This window comes from Parus major, chromosome 3 (assembly GCF_001522545.3).
Source record: "Parus major isolate Abel chromosome 3, Parus_major1.1, whole genome shotgun sequence".
Taxonomy (NCBI): domain Eukaryota; kingdom Metazoa; phylum Chordata; class Aves; order Passeriformes; family Paridae; genus Parus; species Parus major.
Window position 1 is genome coordinate 57,998,139 of NC_031770.1, and position 24,579 is coordinate 58,022,717.

The window sequence follows — 24,579 nt, forward strand, 5'->3', positions numbered from 1 at the left end:
TACTAAGTTTTTAAAAAATCGTACTTTTAAATTAGAATTTTAATAAACTCAGAAAAAATGCACATTTCTATTACATGTATGTCAACAGCGAAGAGCTGTATCCATCTTCCATGCCAAACTGTTTCTCCAATGATATGCAATTTATATGACACACAAGTCAACTCAGTCTATTCTGCAAGTCAAAATACATTAATTGTTTCTGAGTTCTGTCTCATTTGGTCTGGCTCATTCGGTAAATGACAGAAATAAAATATATATGTAAAACCAATGGAGTTTGAAAAAAGTGCCTTCAAATTTAACAGTGGTGGATCATTGTACAGAAATTACAGAATGCTGAAATGGTAGAGGACAAAGGAAAGAGCAAAAAAAAGTGTGTGCTCACAGAAGCTGTTATGTCATATGTGAGGAAGAACAGTGATGTTTCTACCTCAAATTCCTATTAGATGAGAGACAAGGAATTATGATATTACTCTTTATTCTTGGTCTACTGTAAGTCAAAATGGGTGATAATTTGGGATCCTTTATGGCAAGCTACCTCTCTGTGACAGTTACTGTCTCTCTAGAAAGGAAGTAGTAAAATACCTAAGCAATTCTCAAAAATACTTTGAAATAAACCTTCAAAAAGACAGGCTGGTTTTCTATTATTTTCTATAACAGCTGACTTGAAGTAATGACATTTTTCTTCAATGATTGATTTTAACTAAAAGCAAATAATCACTCATGAATGAAACTAATTTTTTTTCTTACTAAATCCATAATTTCTTTACTTACCTATCCCAATTGTTCTTTACTTTCATAACTGAAGTACTTGTGCATACTGCCAGCTTTTCATGACCAGAAGCCAGAACAGATAACTTCCAGATATCTCTTTTAAGCAACATCACTAACCTGAGAAGACGAATTGCCTGTAATATTCCAAGTCCTACAAACACTGATACAACAGAGATAAGAACCACAACTTGCTATGCTGCAGCGCAGAACAGTGAAACAAAGCATTTTAAAATTCAGTTGAAGAGTTTAAACTAATTTTCATTTCTCTGCAATCAGCTCCAGCCAAAGTGCTAGCAGGCTGCCCACCCCAGAGGTGGGGAAGATTAAGTGCTGCAGGCACAGGGCTCAGGCAACAGAGAAGTAGCTGCAGCTGAAAACTGATCTGCAAAGGGATCACATCTGACAGCTTTACACATTAAAACAAAACAAAAATGGGGAAACAACACTGTCCAAAAAAGGTTGCCAAGATCATCCATCTGCAAGGGGGCCATAGACACAAGTAACAGATAAAACAGTCTGTACGATCTGATAAAAAAACAAGTAACTTACCCAGGGCACAAGGGGGATGATTGTCCAAATGTCACAAAAATAAAAACCTGTTCATTCAGGTTTAGCTTCACATCTGCTAGTGTCTTGTCCTACAGCACTGCAATCTATTGTTTAATTCTAGGTTAAAATGAAGTAATCTAAATATGCAGGCTGTTATATAAAAAGGCCAGGGGATGAAATTACACCAGTTTCTAATAAGGCCCTTTGAAACCCTAAACTAGCAAGTTAGCAGCCAAATTGTTCTTCTGCTACTAATACAGACTGAACAGACAGTGATGACTAAAAGAGACAAATAAAGAGTGTAAACCTGAAGTTATCAAAATCCTAAGTGTCTCTGCCATACCAAAGCACACCAGAGAATATTTAGCTGCTAAAAATCATCGTTTTATTTACCATCTCCAAGACCAGTCTTGAAAAACTTTTGTCTCCCTATTGCTAGACTCTTCATAAGCACAAGATCAGTAAAATTTCCTTCTCTTCCATTTCAAAATCAATAGAACTTTTAACATAGCTTCATCTGTCCATGTAAGACAAATTTACATGGCTTTAAGTACTCTTTCACTTGGTAAGTAGCAGCCTGCACCTGGTGACAGACCTCACACCAGAACATCAAAAGGACCATTTGATTATTTTCTTCTATCTGTGCAATATGTCTTACTATTTTCCTCTTTTTTTTCACTCAGAATACTATTAACTGAGTGTTCACATAAACTAAAAGAAAATCCCACACACGGATGTGCAAATATATTCAGCATCTGAATTGAAAAGAAAAAGGAAGTTGTGAGCTTTTTTTGACACATACCCACCCTGGAAAGTACAGTAGCATGACAGGCCCTATCCCAGACTGCTCCATGCCAGCTGCAACTGGATCCACTGGATCTCAACTGCACCTGATGGATCCCAGCTCACCTCTGCATCAGTAATGGCATCATTAAATGTAGTAAATGGCATCATTAAATGTAGTAAATGGCATCATTTTTTATGCTGGTCTTCAAAATAGAGCTATTCACCTATCCAGTTGTGAGTAAAGACATAATATAATAAACCCTGTTCTGATTCTGACTCTTTTTCTTGCTGCATGATCTTGTTTAAGACTTGATTCCCCTACCTCTGCCATTCAGCAGAAGAAAAACGAAAGGAGAAACAAGAGGTTTCCCAGTACAGAGGCTCTAGAGCATGACAATTAGGCAAGTAGACTGACTTCTGGTCAAAAATAGGAAGAACAAATTACTGACATAATGTAATAAATGGCATATATATATGTGTGTGTGTGTGTATATATATATATATATATATATTAGATCTAATCAAGCTGGCATCTCAGAAAACAAGCTGTTCTATTCAGTCAGGCACAACTCTTCAGAGGTTCTGAGAACAGGGGAGCACAGATTTCAGAAGTAGTGTGTGGACACGCAGTCAGTCATTGCTCTGAGTCAGCATTGAGACAAAAGGAAAATAATTTATTTCTCATATAACAACAGGGATGCTGTGAAATTGCTCACAGGTATGATCATGTAAGTTTCATCTAATTGATACACTTTCAGGAAAGGAATCACAGAACTAATAATTTCTTATTGGTGTATTTCTTTGAGTTAAAATAATAATAGTAATCTCAAACTTACAGAGAAGACTGTCAGAATAAAAGCTACACTACAGTATATGATGCTTCAGGAGGATGAACTACTCTTAAAAGCTACAATAATTTCCTTTCTTTAAATAAAAACTTGAAAATTAATCTTGTTCACTGTGGAACTTGTTCACCAGTGAACTGTGCCTGACTTCTTTTCCCAAGGATGAAAGATTCTTCAACAGAGTGCCCAGGTAATCTAATAAAGGGATCTTTCTCTTCAGAAACTCAATTGTCTAACAAAAACACCATGCAAGAGAAAACACCTTCTAACCCATCTCAGCTGCAGAGAAAGTCAGTCTCTAAAGTAACCAAGGACTTGACTATTTGAAGCCAAGGTACCAACACAAGTTTGAGCACAGTCTTGCACACATGCTTATTGACACAATTTAATACGCACGCAACAGAGGCTCAATCCTTATGCTCCATGAATTTTCACAATCTAAATGTTATGCATTTAGCTCCCCAAAGAAATTTTGAGGCTAGAAAGAAGTACTTATGCTCCCTGAGCATGTCAAGAATTAGAAATCCTGCCTGATGGACAGAAACTGCCCAGAGCTAACCAGTATAAAACACATTAACCAGTATGAAATACCACATCTACACCTTAAGCAGATGCATCTGATACCTTCTTAGAGTTCAAACCACCAAAGCCTCCTGCTTCCTGGGATCTCTAGCCCACAGACATAGCCTAGAGATGCTATTTTCTTTTTGAAAATTGGTTGAGAGAGTTTTACCATGATATAAGAGTGAAATGGCTTTTGAAGTTGGGAAATGAAGGCTTAGTGGCTGCTCTAGGCAGACAGGCCTCACATAATTCCTTTTCCCAGGACAGTGCCAAGTTCTTGGTTAGATTTTAGTGTCAGTGCCCACCTGGATAAAGGGAGTGATGAAATGGCTCTCCCACCCATTACCTTTATGTTCTGACACTGTTAGTGAAGAGTAAGAAGGACAAATTTGTCTTGAATCATGATTTTCTGTGTCATTAGCATAAAGACAGCAAATCCTACCTTCGTATGCAACACAGCACAGGTTTCACCTCAATTTGCAATCTGAAGACCATTTTCACATGTAGCATAAAGCTATGTAGAAATTATGAGCAGTACTACAGAGATTATACTATCCGATGGGGTAGTAAAATTGCTTCTAAAATATGCATTTATCAGGCATCCAGTGTTGCAAAAACATTTTACCTACTATGGAAAGATGTTTTTTCAGTAAGCTAAACTGGCTCATCTACTTGCTATTAATAAACACACCATGAATACTCCATAGAAAATTTTTTTCACAGACTGCAAGAGATGAACTTCTGCCTAATCTTTTATGACCTTTATAAAACTTTATTAAATTATGAAGCCACGTAGCTTTTACAGGCTCTAAAGTTTTGCTTGGGAACACTTTAAATGCATAAATATGTGCAGCTGTCCCAGGTAGTGCCACCATGGGGACTTAAGACACTGTTAAGACTTTCCAGTCCTGTACCATTTAAAATCAGTAATAAAACTCTAGTCCAAGGTAAAGTCTCAGATAGGAGCTACCCAGCCAGGAGCAAAGTAGTCCTTTTAAAGAAAATTACTGACATTTTAGAAATACAACTCTTCACAATTCCTTGAACTTGTGTTACCCACAAAAATCCCTAAATTCAAACTAGTTTATTGCATGGATAACTCCCTTCAGCATATCAGAAACAGAAATACTAAATCCCTTCGTTCTTCTTTAGTACACTAAGGCCAAGCTGAGAATCATAAGGATCATGGTACTGGCAAAACAGGTCCCTGTGGTGACCAGTAAGAAACAGCAGAAAATTAAGATGCTAAGCAGCCAAATACATTGGATGACATGCCCAGATAGCTTTGAATTTACTGTCTCCTCAGAACTGCAGTCTGCTGGAGAGGAGGTCTGGAGAAGAAGTCCTTAAAGGCAAGGGAAAATAAGAAAGGAAAAAGGAGAAGAAATGTCCACCCCATTTTTCCCAGAAATGTCATCAGTGCCAGGAGGAATTTCCCTCTGATGAGGAACAGGGGATAGATTACTGATTTTCACAATCCCCTTGAAATCCAAGAGAATCCTGAAAAAAATTAATGTATGTCATCTGCCACAGTCTAACCATTTGAAATATTTTGTTTCTCTTTTTGGTAACCCTTGATTTGGAAGACCTTGCAGACCACTATGGATACACATTTTAATGCAATTATTTGAACAAGGCAAATAATTGCCTTGAAACTGTGCATTTTTCTAACATTTTATTATTCCAGTGTAGCTTAATTATATCCCTCCAACAATTGGAGCTCTGCAAAATCTTATAAAACAAAGATCTTGCTTCTTTCAGCAGGGAAAAAAATATTAAAACCACTCATTTAATGTACAATTTAAAAGGTTTAAAACTAGGAGCTCGAAAGATTTCCACAGATCTTAGTATAATTTTCAAATCCAAAATCCTTTCACACAACTTAGTTGAACAGAGTTCAATTTATTACATTCAATTTAGCAACATTTGTACTTACTGACTGTTCACTTAAATCCTGAGAGTCTTCCATTGAGGTTGTTCACCCTTCTTTTCCTCCACAAGCAGAAATTATCTTCCTTTCAATTTACAGCTCAGTAGTCTAAATTAAAAGAGATTAAAAAATTACATGTTAGTCTATGGTCCTCACTTCTAAGGCAAATCTGCTATAAAAAAACACCCTAACTGATGTTGCAGTTTCACTAAAACCTCACACAAAGTTCCCATGTGAAGACTAATTTCATGTAAAGCACTTCAACACCTTCAGTATTCTTTTGGGAACTATCTAAAACACACCAAAAGAAACAGGAACTTTTCTTTGTGTCCTTCAAGAGAAAAATATCTCTAAAAACAAACCAATAAAGAAGCAAAAATGTTGAATAAACTGTTTAAGTAGTCAACAAATTATAACACTTGAGAGAACATCTTAGAAAGACAGTTATAGAAGAGAACTGCTTAACACACATTTAACGATAACCTCTTAGCCATTAAGTGTCTGGCAGAAAAATGGGTTATTATGCAATTATCAGCATGAAGTCCCTTCTCCAAGGTTCATTAAATTCCTTTAGGATTAAATTAAATACACAAAGTGGTTTATAACAAGCAGCTCCCTGCAAAGTGCTAAATGACAGACATTATCCTAATTATCTGCTATGTCTATGCCTTCTCTGATAGAGTGAATCATTCTCATCAAATATGGAGATCTTCAACAGGGAAATTCTATTTTCCAGGAGTTCTGCCTGTGAATGATCATGGTGACACTAACTATACACACGATTATATTACAATCTCCATTCTCAGAAAAGATACATTTTGGAGTCATACAAATTTGCACAATTTAGAAAAAAAAAAGAAAAATGTGACAGGGATATTTCATATATGCAATAATCATATTATTAATCAAAGCTCATGTTACATTAAAAAAAAATCCACAAAAACAATGCATAAACACACATGCTAAGGAACTCAAACATCCTGGGTTTGCTTATCAATACTACATAGATTTGTTTATCAAGAAGGCACCACAAGGAATTACCTGGGACCATGCTCAAAATTAGGATCTCTGTTTTAAATTCTGACCAGCAAGCACTAATAAACACAACCCAGGGTAAAACATATACAACTGCATTGGCACTTGCAGATACATATGAAAGGAACCAGAGCCATGGAACCTATGTGGAACTCATGGCACTCACATATTCTCACCCACTGTCCTGTATCTCCCTGTGAATACCTCCTCTTTTCATCTCAAGTGCCGCTTACTTGCCATACTTCCACTTACACCTCAAAACATAACTCCCAAAAATTCATTTTGTTTTGCATTGGATATTTTCTAGAACACAAACACACAGCCCCAGACTACTTTGCTTTCGAGTTTCAGCTAAATTTTTCCTGCCACCAAATTACACCCTCCTGTGTCTTTCTTCCCTCTTGCCCAAGCTTCAAAATTGTTTTCATTCACATTTCATTAATTTTTGCCATAATGTTACATAAGGAAAAGACAAATTGCAAGAAAATCGTGTTGCATGTATTTCACCACATCATTCAGCTGAAAATAATTCCTGTTTTTTAAAATAGTTTTAATCTCTTCTCAATTTCAGAGTGATCCACAATATAGATGTCTTCCCCCACAATGCCTTCACCAAAACTGTAATCACTTCACATTTTTTGGTTAATGTGAAGCCCACACTCCTGTATTTGTAAATATCTTTTCTAGTCTTTGTTCAATGAAGCTAAAAGGGGAATTGAAGGGCTTATTTAAAACACCCACTACAGGCAAATTTCAGAAAGAAGCCTGCCATGGACAATGGGTATTTTAAGAGAAAGCAGCTCTACATGGCATTGCCTGCACAGTCCCAATCAAAGAAAGCAATTGCAAACACGGAGATGAATTTTTATGACTGATACTAAAATGTTCCACTAATAACTTAAACATAAAATCTGCTTTGATTTAATTAAAAGTTTGTAGTGTGACCATGTTATTGCGCTGGTAAGATTGCCTGCAGAGAAAAATGCAAAATTTGTAACAATTTTTTTGACTAGTTTCTAAGTATACTGACTGAAAAGTCAGTACCTGGCTTGCATTCAAACAGTAAATGCTCTGTCACTCGGTCACTGAAGGTGGCAGATACTTCACTTTCTGTATAAAATTCAACTACGGAACTATACCAGAACAGACAGACCCATATTTCTTTTCCTACTGATGGATGCTTGATCAAAGCACATGAGATCAACAGATTGATGTCACATTTTTCAAAAAAAAAAACAGTCTATCAAAATTTTAAATATATCCTGATGACACAAATCCAATAGGAGCTTTACTACCAAGAACTGCCAATGATTCACCCACAGTATGTGTTGTGTTCCAAAATTCAAGTGGGTGTATTCACTGGAACACATCATTAAATATGCCACTTTTATTAGTTGCCTTCTAAAAAAGACTAACTTTTATGAATTTTCAAAGTCACTTCACTGAATTGCAAGACAAAGACAAGCTTTTAAAAATCTTTGCAGAAACACACAGTATGTTAAATAGATCGTTTGTGCTAACATGCTAAATTATAAGTTTCCAGGGCACTGCTGTTGATCTTCACATTGCCTCAAAATTCAGAAGTTCTTACTGGAAATGGAGCTTTTTAAAATAAAATTCAGAAATAATATTTCATCAGTATTATTCTACCTATCAACAGCTAAATCCTGCCGCATTCTGAGCCCAGTTAGAGTGGCTGATTATAACCAACTGCTAACACAAAGATTTTTATAATGGCAGTTATGCCAATTGCACTTAGACCAAATCCTTTAGGGTTTAGTTTTATAAATTTGTAAAAGGGGAGAAAAACCATTAGAGAAGTCAGTGATTTAAATAAGACCAACATTACTCCCTAATAAAGATATAAAATTAAAGGATAATAGTAACCTCGTGCTGTTTTATGAGGCAATAATCCAGTTACCAATTCAACCTTGTAGTTTATTCCATCAAGAGAACCAGATTAAAAACAGAGGGAGGGAGCGCATTCTTATCCCTATTATATTGCAAGTGTTTCTAACTGGGCTTAAATATTTTTAAAACTGTTGTTAAAAGTCTTAAATTCACAGACAAGCCAGAATGAAGAAAAATGCCTGTTTCTCCTCTTTATCCACTCTTTGCAGATGTGGCTTTAAAACTGATGAAGTGTTTTATGCTCCCAGATAAAAATTTTACCTTTCTAAGAAATGTCTTAATTAGGAGGATTCCTGACTTTCCTCATCAACAAATGCATTTAAATCTAATTTTTTATTTATTTGTTTTTATCTGGGGGAATAAAACACTTCATCAAATTTAAACTGCAACTTCCAGGACTTGACCATGAGGAGAACCATGTGTTTCCTTCCAGAGATATACACATAAGTTAAAGAAAATAAACTACTTCAGGATCTGCTGCGCACTGCTTCATAAATGACTGAAAGTGTAACACAAGTGCATTTTCTATGGGATGTCCAATCTGATCCTGCATGCTGCTGCAACTTCCACAAGCTCAAGACAGAATGTGAAGGTTGGGGACCCCCAGGTAAAAACCAGCCTTAAAGCACTTGACGTTTACCAGGAGTATCCCAGAGGCTGCTTCAGGCCCTCCAGCTGGCCAGACGGGGATATGGATCTCCAAGAAAAATCCATCATCTGGAAGAAGAGTTTGGCCACCAGACCAAAAAATCTGCCCTATCTCACTTGAACACAAAAGCTTGGGAAGAAAGTCCTCTCTCCGGCCACTAGGATTTGGTCTTCAGAAATGAAATTCAGGGACAGGGGGAGCATTATCCTCAGTTTCTACCACTTTTTTTTTTTCACATTATAATCATCTTGGGCACATTTTCATATCCTTTTTATTCTGTTTTACCTAAAGAATACCTACTTCTACTGAGATTATATCATGTGATGCTCCCTAGCTCTTCCAATGTTGTATCATGTGATGCTCTGGCAATAGAGTTCAGGAATTTCATGATCCAAAATATACTATATTGTTTTACACATATGACAAATATACTATATTGTTTTACACTTTTTGAAACATGGTGGTAACAAGCCCAGTAGAAGGATGCTTCTGTGGTTCACACAATTCATTCAGCCACAAAAGAAATCATTTCTTTCACAGCCACAGGTTGGTAGTCAAAATGTTGAGAGACAAGTGCTCACAAATAGAGCAATTTCTCATTTTCTAGTGCTCTACTTCAGAAACCTGTGATAGCACTAGTACTTAGTGCTGATTGCTGCCACTGAATTAACGCAGGACATGAACCAGTGAGGACATGCTCCAGGGCTCAAATTCTCAGTCTCAGGCAAGTCTCACTTTGGGTTTGCACCACTCCTACAGAACTTCTGAGTAGAATAAAGCACATTTAAGGCACTGTGAAAGATTATGCAAAGCAGGTAATGAGAAAATTGCTTTAGAACCAGAACAAGAAATTAGTGCTTAGCACTGCAATCTCATAAAATTAGAATATTTCATGCTATTTTTTTCCCATTAAACCCATTTTTTTGAAGGAACAGGGGAAAGGGTATGGGCAATAACAAACAGGTACTGCCTAATATTTAGTAATTTCCTACCTAAGAAAACATCCTTCTGGTTGTCTGTATGCCCATCACAGGAAGTTTCATGTGAAAAAGATAAAATGTAACCTAAATTAAAAGGAAACCAAATGCTGATTTATCAGCATTTCACCTTGTCAGGGGCATGTGCTCTTTCCTGAGGAAAACTGTCAGGCAAACAGAAATATATTCAGAATTTCTAAATTATTTTAATTCCCATATTTTTTCCTCTCTCATTCCAGAAGCATTCTTGATGAAAGCAGAAATGGCTCAGGAATTTTGCATGTGTATTTAGGTTTAGATGAGGCCCTTTCCTTAGCTGGTGTCTACTATCTGATATAAATATGAGTGAAATGAGCCTCCTGAAAACCACCTATTTCCTTATAGAAACAAATCTTGCTCCACAGACTAGAGAATTAATGGGAATATAGTCTTCTTCTTTTAATACTCTTTTTTCCCTTCCTTGGGCCCTCTTCTGTAGAGGGTTAAATATGGATGTCTTTGGTTCAGTTTGATTTCAGTCCACTTTTAGCTTGCTGAGGGTGAGAATTTTACTCTCAGAGACAGCATTCTGGAACCCTTCATAGCACGTCCAGTTCTCACTTCTATATTAGTGACTTCCAAAAAACTGAGCTCCTTCCTCACCCTGAGCCCTTGGTATGCGGTGGAGAGAACAGCAAGCCATAACGTCATGTACCACCCATTTTAGCTCCAGGCATTTCCAGCAAGCCCTGATGGAATGAAATAGTCTTCCCTGGGTTTTGTGTTCTGCTGAGCACCTGCCTACATCGATTTGCATTTGCAGATGCATTGCTTAAATAGAGAAGATAGATTGCTCCTTATTTTGAATAATCTTAATTATGCTGGGATTTCACAGAACAACTCACGAAACTTAACACAGATGAATACCCTATTTTAGCCACATACACCGTTGCTAACAGGGAAGGAATACAGGAGGAATTTCCAGGATGAGCTGAAAAGCAAATGGACCCACCCAGCTGCTTTCTCTACAAATAGCCCTCATTTTCACAGTAAATACTTGGGTGACAGTGTACTGGTTACTTGGAGGGGGCTGTGCAGGGCACCCTTTAGGACTCATTCAGCATCCTCATCTCATGGACGTGCATAAGAATATGTATACGTCTAAACTGGCTGTATGGTATATATTCTGATGTCTATAGAAACTGTGCTTCTGAAATTAATAAGTTTCAAGGTGAGATGTCTGACATTACCTGATTTAGTCTTGCTACGATCCCTGCTGGAGGTGAAATAGTATTTGTTCCTCCTAACACATTTATTTTCAGATCTTGGGTTGGGATGCATGTTAACAACAGGCATGGGGTCTTCAACATCCACCACACATTTACAGTTCTGAGCTCATCTAGTTTCCTTCTACCTTCTCCCTCGACTGAAGAAAAACACATCTCTAACTGTGACATAATTTGTTATTTCCTTCTTCCTTTCTCAGTGCATGAATTCATGCCAAACATTAAATACAGTAATCAAAACAGACACGATTCATGCCACCAAACTGCAATACACTGAAAACTCCTCAAAATTCAAATCAAATTATTGACTTTCATGCAAGTCGCTATTCATTTGTTAGACACAGTCTTACAAATTCTGTGGGGTCTTCAATGAGTATTTGTATAATTGTCAGTTTAGTGTAATTTGCTTTCTTGAACTGAGTTTGCTGAAGAGTAGCATTGCTTATGTAGCATTTGTGGACATTTTATTCACGAAAAATTAAGATGGTATTGCGACTCTGCATCAGGTACTTCGGACTTAGCAACAAGTCACAGCACCACAAAACCATTTGGAACCAGTCAAAAGCAGTCACCAAGACAAAAAAGCAGAGCAACACAGTCCATGATGTCCCTGCACCAGTTAGGTACGTAAACCAGGTAAGAAACAGAAAGGGTCTGTGACACACCTGCCTGCTGATACTACCATCATAAACAAAAAAATGGGGAAAACAGAAAGACTTCCTGACAAATGCCAAACAACTGCAAGCACTGGATCTCATTTACTTTAGTTTTGTAAAAGAACACACTGGTGCAACACTTATCTTTTGCATCTCTGGGTACCAACTTTACAGGCACCCAAACATGACTAAAACTGATTCCCCTACTCTTCCTACCCCTGCCACCTGTGTAACAAAGAAGGATTAACTTTGAGAATTTCAGGATACAGAATTATAAACTCAGCAATACATCCCTTATCCTAGCAATGCACATCACACTGTGAAATTGCTAAAATTGAGACCAGAGCTACAAATCAACTAAGGCTTGGGGGCCTCCCTGGGAGAGACCTCTTCACTCATGCTTAGATAAGGCATGTAGCTACACAGACTTCATCTATCTCATTCCAAATTAATCAATTACAAAATTTTCCTGATAGAAATTAGTAAAACAAATGCTGATACTGTTTCTGGCCTCAATTTATAAACAAATCTAATCTAGAATCCCACAGTGTTCCCCTAAAAATAAAGATAAAAGAGAAAAGAAAGGTGGTTCCCATGGGAAAGAAATAAAACCCAAACAAGTAATGCAAAAATGCCACAGATAGAACCACACTCTTTAAAATATTTTAATTAAGATTTTTGTTTTATTTTCCTGCAAGCTGGCCATTTCAACGTTTGAAACAACTAGATTTTCTTAGGGAGAAGGATTTTGATTTTTACTACACAGTGTATTTTGGCTAACTTCTCAGACAACTTTTTTCTCTTTTTTGTAGAAAATGGCTGCGAACAAATCAAGAAAACATTTCATTTATTTATAAATAAGCCATTGAAAACAGAGAGGAAAAGGCTAAACTTAGTTAGTCAGATTATTTAAAGGTACACTGTCAACTTGAAAATATTAATTATTTCCTATTCCCTCTCCCCAAAAACATGTCAAGTTTACCTTTTACACATAAAAACCCCCTCTAAAACCTTGTGACACAAAATAAGCATAAATTAAAAATAAAGATTATTTCTAAAACAGAAACATTTTAGAATCAAGGAGAACCTAAAAACGAGCATATCCACAAGGTAAAAGTAAACAGCAGTTTTACAAGGCTGAAAAACTTAGTGCAAAGAATCCAGCCTCATGGTCTCATGAAAGCTGTAACATACCTATTCATCCTACCTGCTTCAAAAATCATGCTGCAGCTTGAAGAGAGTATTCAGCAGTATGAGGATGTAATGAGAGCTACTGTAAAAGTTCAAACACACACTAGGCTTACTAGAAACATCCTGGTGAAGGAGGAAGTTTGCAGCAGCCCATCCTTTTTAGGTGTGAGAGTCATTGCTCAGCAGCTGCTATTCCTGTTACTGCCAAGTGTCTCACATGAAATTCTTGAACGGAACATTTTGAAATGTCAGAAAGAAATAAAAAGTAAACTCATCAAAAAGAAACCTGGGTCCTTGGGTTACAGCTTGGTAGAAGAAATGTTTTTCTTAACCAAAGTTGACAGTAACCCCTAAATAATGCATTTTAGAAACTGTTATTTTTTAATTCCATGAATGATGGGAAGCAAAAAGTGTGAATGCAGAACTGTCCCAGAATACAGAACCCCTTCTGGTGCCATCATGAAGCTTGGGCGCTTTCTGACAGAACAGAATGACAATTATTACTCACCAAAACTAACACTGCTTCACCCCAGCCATCAAGTCAAACTGAAACCATCAGAACACAATGACTGAAAGCAGAAAATTTTCTATGTTCCACCTTTGTCCAGCACAAAGAACATTTAAAACCCCATACCAGATGTCCTGTGTAATCTACATTTTTATGCTGCTGATCCTCACATGAGCTGTCTGCACTCATTTCGGCTCCTGGCCCATCAGCAGTCCCCACAGGCAACTGAAATGTTTTGACATCCGTGGAACAGCTTGCAATCCTACAGGAAAATCTCTTTTACTGTGAGCCAGCAGTAAGTGTGCCACACAAAGTAATTGTGAAAAACAGGTATTCTAGATTATATAGTCATAGATTTTAACTAAAACAACTGCTTTGACAATGCATCCTTTACCACATTTCCTTTTCCTCATTTAGATATTTATTAGCTGTGATCAAACTATGTTACATTCTCCTTTGGTCAACTAAAATTTGTTAATCCCCTGGAAGAAATATTTTCCAAAGTTTAATTACTCCTCTGGTCTTAAATCTGAAACCTCCAATATTTTAAAGCTTCCTTTCCAAAGCTAAGAAAGGGTACAACTTTGCTGTAGTAGCTGCACCCATACTACACAGCTAACTCCTCTTACTGTGCTGAGTACTTAAACTTACTACTCCTTTCTTTGGCTATGATACCATCATTATCCTTTGCCATGGCCTCCTTTTTTTTATTTTCTTTTTTTTCTTAAATAAACTGCTGGCTTGTAGTGAAGTATATTGTTTGCTTGCTCTGTTTGCTCAATGAGCCAGACTGCTCTCATCAATCTGCTCCCCTCATTATTTACCTCGGTCTTTGTAGTAGCAGTACTTCAGGCATTAGTCTAACATTAGTCTAACAAAGGAAGTATAAGGAAGTTTGTAAGAAGAAGAATATCTTTTATTAGGTCAGCAATTGTTCTAATCAAGGGTATTACTTCTTGTAGAACTTACTAATTTTGGTGTCACTGGTAAAATAATAAATAGGTTTTGATTTGATGATTGCCCCCTGAAAAACCCTTTGTAATAGCATGGTTTTTAAAGACTTGTTAACAAGTAACTATTTGTGAAATCTATGTTTCGCTTTGCTGTTTAATCCGTTTCACTTGTGCCAAGTTGATTTTGTATCCTTCAACTTTTAATCAAAAAGTCATGTCAACTCAAGACAGACTTACAGAACTTTATTACATCACTACACTTATCTTTGGAAATCAAACTTGTACTCACATCAAAAATAATACCTCTGGTTTGGCTTGCTTGAGTGTTCATAAACCCGTGATGCGGTATAGTACGCATATTTCAGTGTTATATGGGAACAACATTAAAAAAAGGCATTTGGAACGTCATAGCCTGTAAGTTAATACTTTGTGACAGTGGAGTCTAATAAAAAATAGTTCCCATAAATTAAGCACTTGTCTACAGTGACAGCTATGTAATGGCCACTTCTGAGAAATTATTGCACTTCTTTCCCCAGGAATAGTGATAAAAGAATGCAGCCTGTCACGAGCGCTGCAGCCCTTGGCAGTGACGTCCTACTTCTAGCGGAGTTATGCTCCGCCTGTTCCCTGCAAGCCCAGCTTTTGGACAGCAGTGCAAAGATCTGGAAAAGTTCTGTCATCTGGTATCACGTCTGAACTCCTGCCTTCCTTCAAGAAAATCACATCTGTCCCCTCCAAAGGCCCCAGTACTTTCCCTATTGTTTTAACTTGCACACGTATCTGCAAATTATTTGCTGCTACTTCGATTTTAGTCGAAAACCCCTGCATCAACACGACCTTTTGATTAAAGATCAGGGGATCATTTTTGTAGACAATGTTTTCATTCTGAAAAATTCCACCTATCCCACAGACTTGACCCTGCACTTCAGTTAATCGAGGTGGCAGATTAGGTAACGGAGACTGTGGTTCTGCAGCTATTTCTGCAGCACCGCTGCCAGGCTCAGCAGCACGGGTGCTGCCACTCATTCCGACCTTTGCCTGGCTGCCAGCACAGCTGTTTGTGAACCACAGCAAGAACAGATCCAACTTAAACGAGTGGCCCGCAGAGGTGGGTAAAGGGGCCGCTTTAGAAGAGCTGCCACCAAATGTGAAACCATGGCTTCGTGCTTATCTGTTCTCTACCACAGGAAACAGACGAAGTAGGACTTTAGGTAGGGTTAGCCACACATGAGGTTACTGCTATTGATGTGTATATGAACCAATATCCCTAGATAATGATGTAAAAACAGAGCAAAATGCTGGATCTCTTCCTACAGACCTTACTATCAAACTATTTCAGATTTAGTCCTGATTTGACAGCATCTCGCAAGCTGCTGTTCCGATCCTGGACTTCCTTCAAAAAGCTGGGCACTTTCACAACTATCAGGGAGCAAACCCTTCTATTTAATTTGTTTTATGCCAAAAATTTGACTGCTCATCTAGCCCTTGGAGGAATCAGACTATCATTTAGCCATAAAACTGGAAAACAAGCTGAATCATAGCTAACTAGATACCAGAAAGACTAGGAAACACATCATCTAGCCATTTTCAGCTGAAAGACCTCATGTTGCAGGTAACTTCCAGACATACTGCTGCACAGTGTGAGCTCAGGATTCAGATGGTGCTTTGAACACAAAAATTGCTTCTCTGAAGGTGCAATTAACTGAAAAAAAAATAATTTTAACATTATACTAGATCCTTCTACCACACCAGATTAGAATAAACATAATAGGTGGCTGAGTGGAAAAGTACTTTCATCTTTCCATTTGGAAAACCTACCACAGTTTAAATCTTGCTTTGGGGTAATAAGAAATGTTATTTGCAAGACCCTTTCCCAGAATATAATCACTGCATTTGTAGAAACCTCTATATCCATTCAGCCCTATTAGTTCTCAACTTCCCAGCTCTCTGTGCTAAGAAGACCAGAACAGAAACACTAGGTTGAGTCTGAGTTGCACTGCTAGAATTTGGCAGAGGAAATGTGCATAATCTCCCTGTGCTGTGCCTGGTTTAGTGAGACCATGTCTATGCTGGGACACTCGGGAGAGCCAGAAGAAAGACCTCACATACAGCATGATGTCAGGATGCACAAACTGAAGTGTCCAGAGGTTGGTTTAGCTGCTCTCTCGTGGGAGTAAGGTAAACTTCATTTTCTGTGATGTTCTGGGAGTATACTACAGTCAATGAAAATAAATATCCAAATGGGATTTAACATGGACTTCATGCCTTTCATTGAATAGGCTTGGCATTCATTAAATGTCCCTGAATAAGCACAACCCAATTTCTCATTTCTTTAAGCAACAAAGTTGCCGTAACAGAATTAAAAGAATACACACAATTAGCAATATTTCTAACTGCACCATTTTCAAAAATACAGTTACTGTCAAGGGCATTTCTGTGGTCATTTATAAAACACTACAAAAAAAAAAGTTCAAACACAGGAGTATGAAAATGCCGTAAAATGAAAGAAAAAAAATGGACATTTATATTTAACTCTATTTTTTTGTTGTTGTTGTTCTTAAGTATTGCAGGATCACTTCTCTGTGCATGTGATCTCACGCATATAATGTATATTGCAATACCCCACCAAAAAAGCAAACTGAACTAAGAATAGAGGACTAGATACTCATCCAGCATAATGTGAGACCACTCCAGTAATTTCAGCATTCCTACTCCAATTTGCAACAGCTAAGGATCTGGCACAAAACATCAAGTTAAGTTTCCAATTACATCATGCACCAGCATTGATTTCAATAGTTATATACACATAGTCATAGAGGAGAATTATTTGAAAAATTGCAAACTCAGCTCTGTGTTTCTTTTACTTTTATGGTCTAAATCAAACCCTTCATGGTATTTTAATGTAAGTTTTTGTGGTTTAATTGTGTATATGTCAAGAGCAGACCAGCTACTCACTGACCTACCCAATTTAAAAAAAAAAAAGGCAGCAGTAATTTTTTACACTGCTGAGAATGTGAGCTTATACTGGGTCACATCACAATAGTATTTAATTTTAATGCTGCCAAAAAATCTAGTGCATACTGACTTAAATACGTAAGTTAACACCTATGCAAAAATCAGTCTTTGTGTGAGTATTTTTCAGGTTACCTTTGGAGGTCTTTTTTGTAATTTTCTGCTACAAACTGGTCAAATTGTATAGCCCTGCACAGCCCTAGTGCAAAGAGATATTCAGTCAGCCCAGGCAGACTGAGTTCACCAGAGACAGAATTTAAATTACATCCAACTGAACTGCCCTCCACTGTAGTTCTACAGAGAGCTGCTTAATGAAAAGTCACTGTAACAGTATTTAGTTAGTTAGTTCTAGTTTCTAGGAAAAAGACATAGATCTCCAAATTAATTTGTGCATAGAAATCCTCCAAACTACTTCTTTTCAAATCCATGGCAGCCTGAATCAAACTTTAGTGTATAGCTTAACAGTCTAAAATCAAAAAAGTCTCATTGGCTTATGGAGTAAGAAGCTCTGAAGATAATCACTAGTCATTGTAATCTTCCCCTGGAGAAATAAGGACATTTTTAACAAATTGAAAATAAAATGCTTAAACTTTAGTATTCCTCAGACGTCCATTAGCATTTGACATTTTGCTCAAAATCCTGATAACAAGCCTATACAAACCTGTGACTGAGACTGCCCAGTGATACATTTCAATATAGGATAATCAATCATCAAAGTAATTTTCACTGTTTAACGTTAAAGCAAAAAGACAGCCAGCTCTTTGACACACTTCCCAGCTTAGAGATAAAATGAAGAAAATGCTTTAAAATAGCTTTTGCCTTTAAGGTCCTACATTACAGCCATCCCAAAGGCAATCCTTTTGGCAGCGTTGCAAACTACAATGTAGACTAAAAATGTGACTTTTACTGCCTTTTCAAGTAGATTTTATTACTTATTTGACATATAAGTACTCTTCTTATCTGAGCTTTTGCACTGCAAATTGCATCCAAGTTCCTTTAACCACTTCTGATTTAATGACAGATTTAAAAACACTGCAACACAGAAGTGTGGAATTGGCCAAAATTATTTCATAAAAATCTGATTTCTGTACAGCAATGTCTAAAATGTCACCTAATACATACAAGTAAATCAGAAAGTTTTTAATGTATATTGTAAAGTCTGATGCTTTGATAGGTAAAACATGGACTGACTTTAAAAGACCATAATTTATTTTTAATAACCATTTTTATTTAATTTTTCAAAGAGTACACTTTATGCTTTCAATAGAACCATGCCCTGAAATCTCAGGGGTGATAAAAGGGCCATGCCAAAGCTGAAAGGTTTCAAATATCAAACTATACTATTATGTCAGGGTCAGCAAGATCAATTAGCGCTTTTCAATGACAGAAAAAGGTTAAGTTGGACACACATTTACACAATATTTAAATCTAAAAAAGAAAAATAGCACTTATTAGGCGTACTTATAAGTCTCTCGATCAATGACTGAGTATCAACACTCTTCTTCCAGTTGCATACCATAAATACGGGGATTTTTTAACGCAAAATGTCAAGAAGGTTACAGATATATTAGATAGCAGAAATACTACTGGATTCTCAAGTACAAAGACAAAAGCAAAGACATCTGAGTGTTGCTGCTACCAGACTTGGTTTAGTGTTGAACTTCCAAAAAGCTTTAAAAATACTCAACCAATTTGACATATATCTGTCAGTCTGATGTCCCAGTTGTTTGCATTTTTCCTGCAAACTCTGACAGTACCAAAAAAGAAAGCTAGTGAGAAAATAAACCTATTCCTATGCTTAATTAAAAAAACAAACCTAACCCCATCCCTCAATTTGAAAATACCAATCTGTAAATTATCTCATCCAAAATCTGGAAAAAAAGCAAGTGTACCCCTTCTGCAGCTAACAGCCAGAAACACGCACACCAGGAAGCGAGGAAACTTATATTTCAGTTCTTAGTATCACAAGAATACTCATTGGAAATACAGGTATGTTAGAAGTTAATTTGACACCTGTTAATTCAAGCGTTGCCGTCGTAAACATAGCTTGAACAAAGTAGCTGGTTATGGTATCAAATAAAGGCAGCATAAAATCACAATAAAAATCCAGGAGATTAAGAAAACCTAAGGAAAAAGTACACTGTGTTGAAATCAGTGATTTAGATTGGTATTGCACAGAGTCAAAGCAATGCAAGATTACTTTTCCTCAATGATATATTTCAAAATGTCTCTTTTTTAAGCCCATTTCTTCAAGGAGTGATTTGAAATATTTACTACCAGACAGTACCTAATTTTAGGTTTTAAGTGCTTTAACAGCTCTATGAAATATGATCAGCAGCTGCAATATAGAAGTATGCTGAATAAACGCTCCTTATAAAAAAGGGAGACCTGCTTTACCCTGAGTTCGTAAAATCTGTACCTTCGAGAAGGAAAAAGATAACACTGAAAAAAAAAATTAATAGCTGTGTCCTAGAGCATTTAACAGAAATTCCAGGAATTTCTTTTTTCTTTCTGTAGTAACTTTCGTATTGAAGAGAGTAAAATGCTGTTTAAATTTTAACACTGGAGGATTGTGCACATCATCATCCAATACCACCAGTTCATCAGGGAAATAGACAGGTACCTTTCCCTCACCAAATGCCAATGTTTAATATTAATTCTAGGACTTGCATAAAGTTTAAAGAGCTAAACTTTAACACTTGCATCAGATGCTAAAAATATGCCACATGATACTATCTATAGCTGTATTTCTACAGTTGCCTTGTCTGAAATATTTTAACTGGGAACTGCAATTAACTGAGAACCCACCAGTGCCCCACTCAATACATTGCTTGTTTAGGATTTATTTACTCCATTGACATTATCCATACAGAATGAATTTATACTGCAAATTGTTGTGAGGCCATTAAAAAATGCAGATCCAGCAAGAGTAACTAATTCACTAACTAATTAGTAACTTCAACTAGATTTATTATCTGTACCACCATATACATGTAACAATTAAGAATTGCATAAAATTATCTGAACAAAGAGACATAAAAGATTCGTCAACATACTCCACTTTCATTTCTATTAAATTTGGCTAAATAACGTTTGGTAACATAAATACCACCACAATTTAAAAAAAAAACACAAAAAAAAACAAACCAAAAAGCTGTTTCAGACATACACCAGCTAATGTTAGATGTCAAACAGAGAAAGAATCACTGGGAAGAGAGAGAAATGTCAGTCTGTATTTCCACTTTACTCACAGTATGATATATACTGCAAGTATGCAAGCATTCGGCAGTATTTTCAGAAATACTAGGGGAAGAGTCAAACCCACAGCAATTTTGCGAAACTTTTCTTTTGAGTGTTAAGGAAATGAAACAAAGATATGGCCTGGGATTTATTGCAAAGTACATGCTTCTAACATTAAACTCCGCGGTCAGACCAGAAAATCTATTTGCCAAACAGAAAAGATGACTTCTCTGTATAACTCCCTCTAAATCTAAACTGCTGATTAGTTTATCTTAGATACGCTTTCTAGTCTCCGCAAATGAAACACGTAAAACAAAACTCAGAAAACTGTAAATACTGGTTCCTTACTGTTCCAGCATGACTTCATACTTAAACTGGAACCGGCCAAGTCGCTCCCTTGTCCGGTACAGCGTGCGTCCCAGGATTTTTGTAAATACCAGCTATTTCACACCGCCACGCGCGACCCGAGCGCGTCCCTCCGTGCGCTCGGCTGCCAGCCCTGCCCGCGGCTCCGGAGCCGGCAGCACCGCGCCTGCTTGGCTCCGAGCGGCACTTTCATAAATGTAAATGAAACTTTAGATGCCAACTACCGATTGGCAGCGGCGATGCCGCGGGATCCCGCTCTCCCTTCCCGGCGGAAAGCGCGGCGGGGCTGTTCCCCGGGCAGCCCCGCGTCCGGCCGGGCAGGGCGCGGAACCCCCGCGGCTCGGGGAGAAGCGCCGTGTGAAACGCCGCTGGCGGCTCTCCGCGGGTATCTGACTTTGGAAGTGTCTGTAATGACAGCAGGAGAAAGAGATTAATGGCTAAGAGCCCGCTGGGTTTGAACACGGAGAATCCTGTTACCTCCTCACGGATCAAGTACGCGCACGCACCCGCACACACACACACACACACACACATACGCACATACGCACACAAGGCTTACCCACGTGGAAACGCTTTCTAACCAAAACACAAGTCCCCGCATCGCCGCTGGAAAAGGCGGCGGGACCCCCGCGCCGGGGCTTCCCCGTGCCCCGTCCGCCGGCGCAGCGGGGACCGCGGCGGGGGCGGGGGCGCGGTGGGACGACCCGAAAATTCAACGTTCTGTCTTTAAACCACAAGAAAAACAAGCCGGGGCGGGGGAGGGGAAGGGCAAGAGACATCCCTCAGGGAGAGGAAACGGAGAGGAACAAAAACAACGGGCGGCTCTGTCCCCGCTCCCTTCGGACACTGGGAAGAGCGGCTGCCGGAGCCCCGCGGCGGCTGCCGGCCAGGACGCAGCGGGAGGCAGCGTGCCCTGTCCGCCGGCACCCGAGCGCGGCACGCCCGCAGCGCTCCGCCCCGGGCCAGGCGGGCAGCGGAGACCCCCGAGCGCCGGGGCACGGCGGGGCCGAGGGCGGCGGAACCGACCGACTCCTCTGCCGCTGCCCCCACGTCCCGGCCGGGCTGCCTCGCCCCCGCGCTGCCCGGATCCTCGCCGAAGGAGCGGGGGTTTCGGGAAGGGACTACCACCCCCGCGTGTTTTCATGCCGCTCCGTCCGGAGGGGACCCCGCCGCCCCCAAAAAAGTTGTTTCCCCACAGCCTCCCTCCAAGCTGCCGCTGGTCCCGCCGCCAGCCCTCTCAGGGACAGGCGGTCGGCAGAGCGACCTGGCGGTCAGCAGAGCCCCGTCGGCCGCCGCAGGCGGGCCGGCAGCCCCCGGCTGCTCTCGGGGCGCAGCCAGGGCCCCCCGTTTCCGCCGCACCGGGAGTGGGCGGGAGGCGCAAGCGGGGAACAGTGCGACGGCAGCCGTCGCGGCTTGCTCCTTGTCTTGGGGCTTACCCCAGCAGCCCCGGGAACACCCAGCCGAAGAGCGGTGAGGGCAAAACGGCAGGGAATATCACCTGGACAGAGGCAGAAAGTCCGGCTGGGCGTGGAAAAAGTCACCCCGTCGGCACGGAAAACCAATTTGGTTTTTTTGCAGTTAAACTCGCGTGGGGCCGGGATAAAAGCTCGTCTCTACCCCGCGATGGACGGCCCGGCTGCTCCCTCCCATCACATTTGTTTTACAGCAACTTTGTTGTTGTTGTTGTTGTTGCTGCTGTCATCGAACCGACACGAAAATAAACGCTAAATAAACGCTAAATACGAGCAGACGCACACACCCCCTCCACGGACACATGCACATGCGGCAGGGAACCCGTTTCTTCCACCTCCGAGCAGAAGGGGTGGGAGGAAGACGCGGGGAACTGAGGCACTCACCTTCTCGCTGCCGGGATATGCCGCTACCTTTATTTTAAGGCCGCTCCTTATTTATTTACTCTGGTACTTTCTCCGAGCCGAGGCTCCCTTTTTGCACTGTTCCTCTGGCAAAAACAGAACATCCCCCCTACAAGTCGTCCCCCCCACCCCTTTCTGCACACACAAACAAAGCGCAACTCGGAGCAAAACGGGAGGGGAAATTCGGGGCGGGGGGGATAGATGGAGGAGGAGGAGGCTGGTACGGGAGAAGCCAAACACTCCTCGCACTTCACTGAGTGCAACTAGTTGCCTCTCACGCACAGGAACGTAAAAAAAGTTTCCCCGGCAAGGGACGGGACTTCCCTAAGAAAAGGTAACCCCCTCCCGCCCTCCCGCCCAAAAAGGCCGTCCCGGGAGCACGGAGGTGAGGGGCGAGGAGCCGGGAGGCAGCGCAGCCCCGGGGCGCCGCTCCGCACTTGTGCCGGGAGCTGCCGCAGGGGCTGCTCCCCGTGCCGGCCCCTCTCGGCACGGCAGCCCCGCTGTCCACCCGCCGCTGCCCCGCTCAGCCCGCCGGCACTGCCCTGCCCCGGGCTCGGAACACCGCGGTGGGCACGGACCGCCGGCTGACCCGGCCACCAGGCAGCTCCAAAGTGTCCCTCCCGCCGCCCTCGGCCTCGCAGCCCGGGGCCTGGACCTTGTGCCTTCGCTACTCCCTGACATCTGCAGTTAGTAGTGATGGGAGCAAAGGAGGGGGCCCTGAAGGGTAGGGGTTGATTAATGCCAATCCACTGGAGTACAGGTAGTGAAGTCCACACGTTTTCTGGAAGAAAACAGCACTATAAAGTAATCCTGAGTTTGAACAATCAAGTGTAATGAAGTGCTACACGCCAGTACTGGTCGGTGTACCCTTTTACAGGATACATTCATCTGCTTTCTCTCAAGCTGGTCAGTGTGGATGAAGGCAAAGTCCTCTCCTGCTCTGAAACTGAACACCCTTCTCTGCAAGAAATTCAGCAGCTGCATTTGGTCCTCTTTGCTCCTTTGTGTGGAGAAGCGGAAGAAAATCCCAAATTGCTTAGTCACATTTCATACTCTTACCCTTCACCTTGTATTATCTTCTGACTATAGTTTCACTGAGTGGATTGAGCGGCTCTTGTTCAACCAGCTGCATCACCCTCTTTCTGTCAAGTTAACTTCACTCTCCAAAGGGTCTAGGTAAAAGATTTAACAGAGGAGGCAAAAGCTGGGCCTATATTTGGAGAGAGATGTGAGAGAAAAGTCTTGGGCTTCAGAAGTCATGAATGTTAGAAGCTTCATGTGACTTGAGGTCAGCAAGTCACATGAAAGAAGGGGGAAAAAAGTCTGGATTTGTGAAAATTTCTTCCTACCTGCTTTCTCTTTTCTCACTTTGCATTTGGTGATACTATTAAAAGCTATTTAACTTTACTCAAGCCTTTGAATTTCATAATTTGCATTCAATGAACTACAGTAACACGGTCATCTTTCTTCTAAGCAATTTCAGATGACTTAATCATG

At 39.9% G+C, this 24,579-nt stretch overlaps 1 protein-coding gene across 10 annotated transcripts in view; it reads right to left on the reverse strand.

The window, feature by feature from the left end:
* The window catches only part of EYA4 (EYA transcriptional coactivator and phosphatase 4), a 145,106-nt gene extending 121,732 nt beyond the window's left edge, over positions 1 to 23,374 (reverse strand). For 7 of the 10 annotated variants that reach the window (XM_019006197.1, XM_019006198.1, XM_019006195.1 and 4 more), the window contains exons 1-2: positions 23,065 to 23,374; positions 5,452 to 5,553 (exon numbers count right to left, since the gene is read on the reverse strand). In XM_019006197.1, the coding sequence (XP_018861742.1) occupies positions 5,452 to 5,484 (33 nt within the window). In that variant the 5' untranslated portion in view covers positions 5,485 to 5,553; positions 23,065 to 23,374. Of the gene's footprint in view, positions 1 to 5,451; positions 5,554 to 21,190; positions 21,269 to 21,767; positions 21,857 to 23,064 lie in introns of those variants that run through there. The other 3 variants (XM_019006196.2, XM_015623362.2, XM_015623360.3) reach the window with 3 other exon arrangements.
* Between the last annotated feature and the right edge of the window lie 1,205 nt (positions 23,375 to 24,579).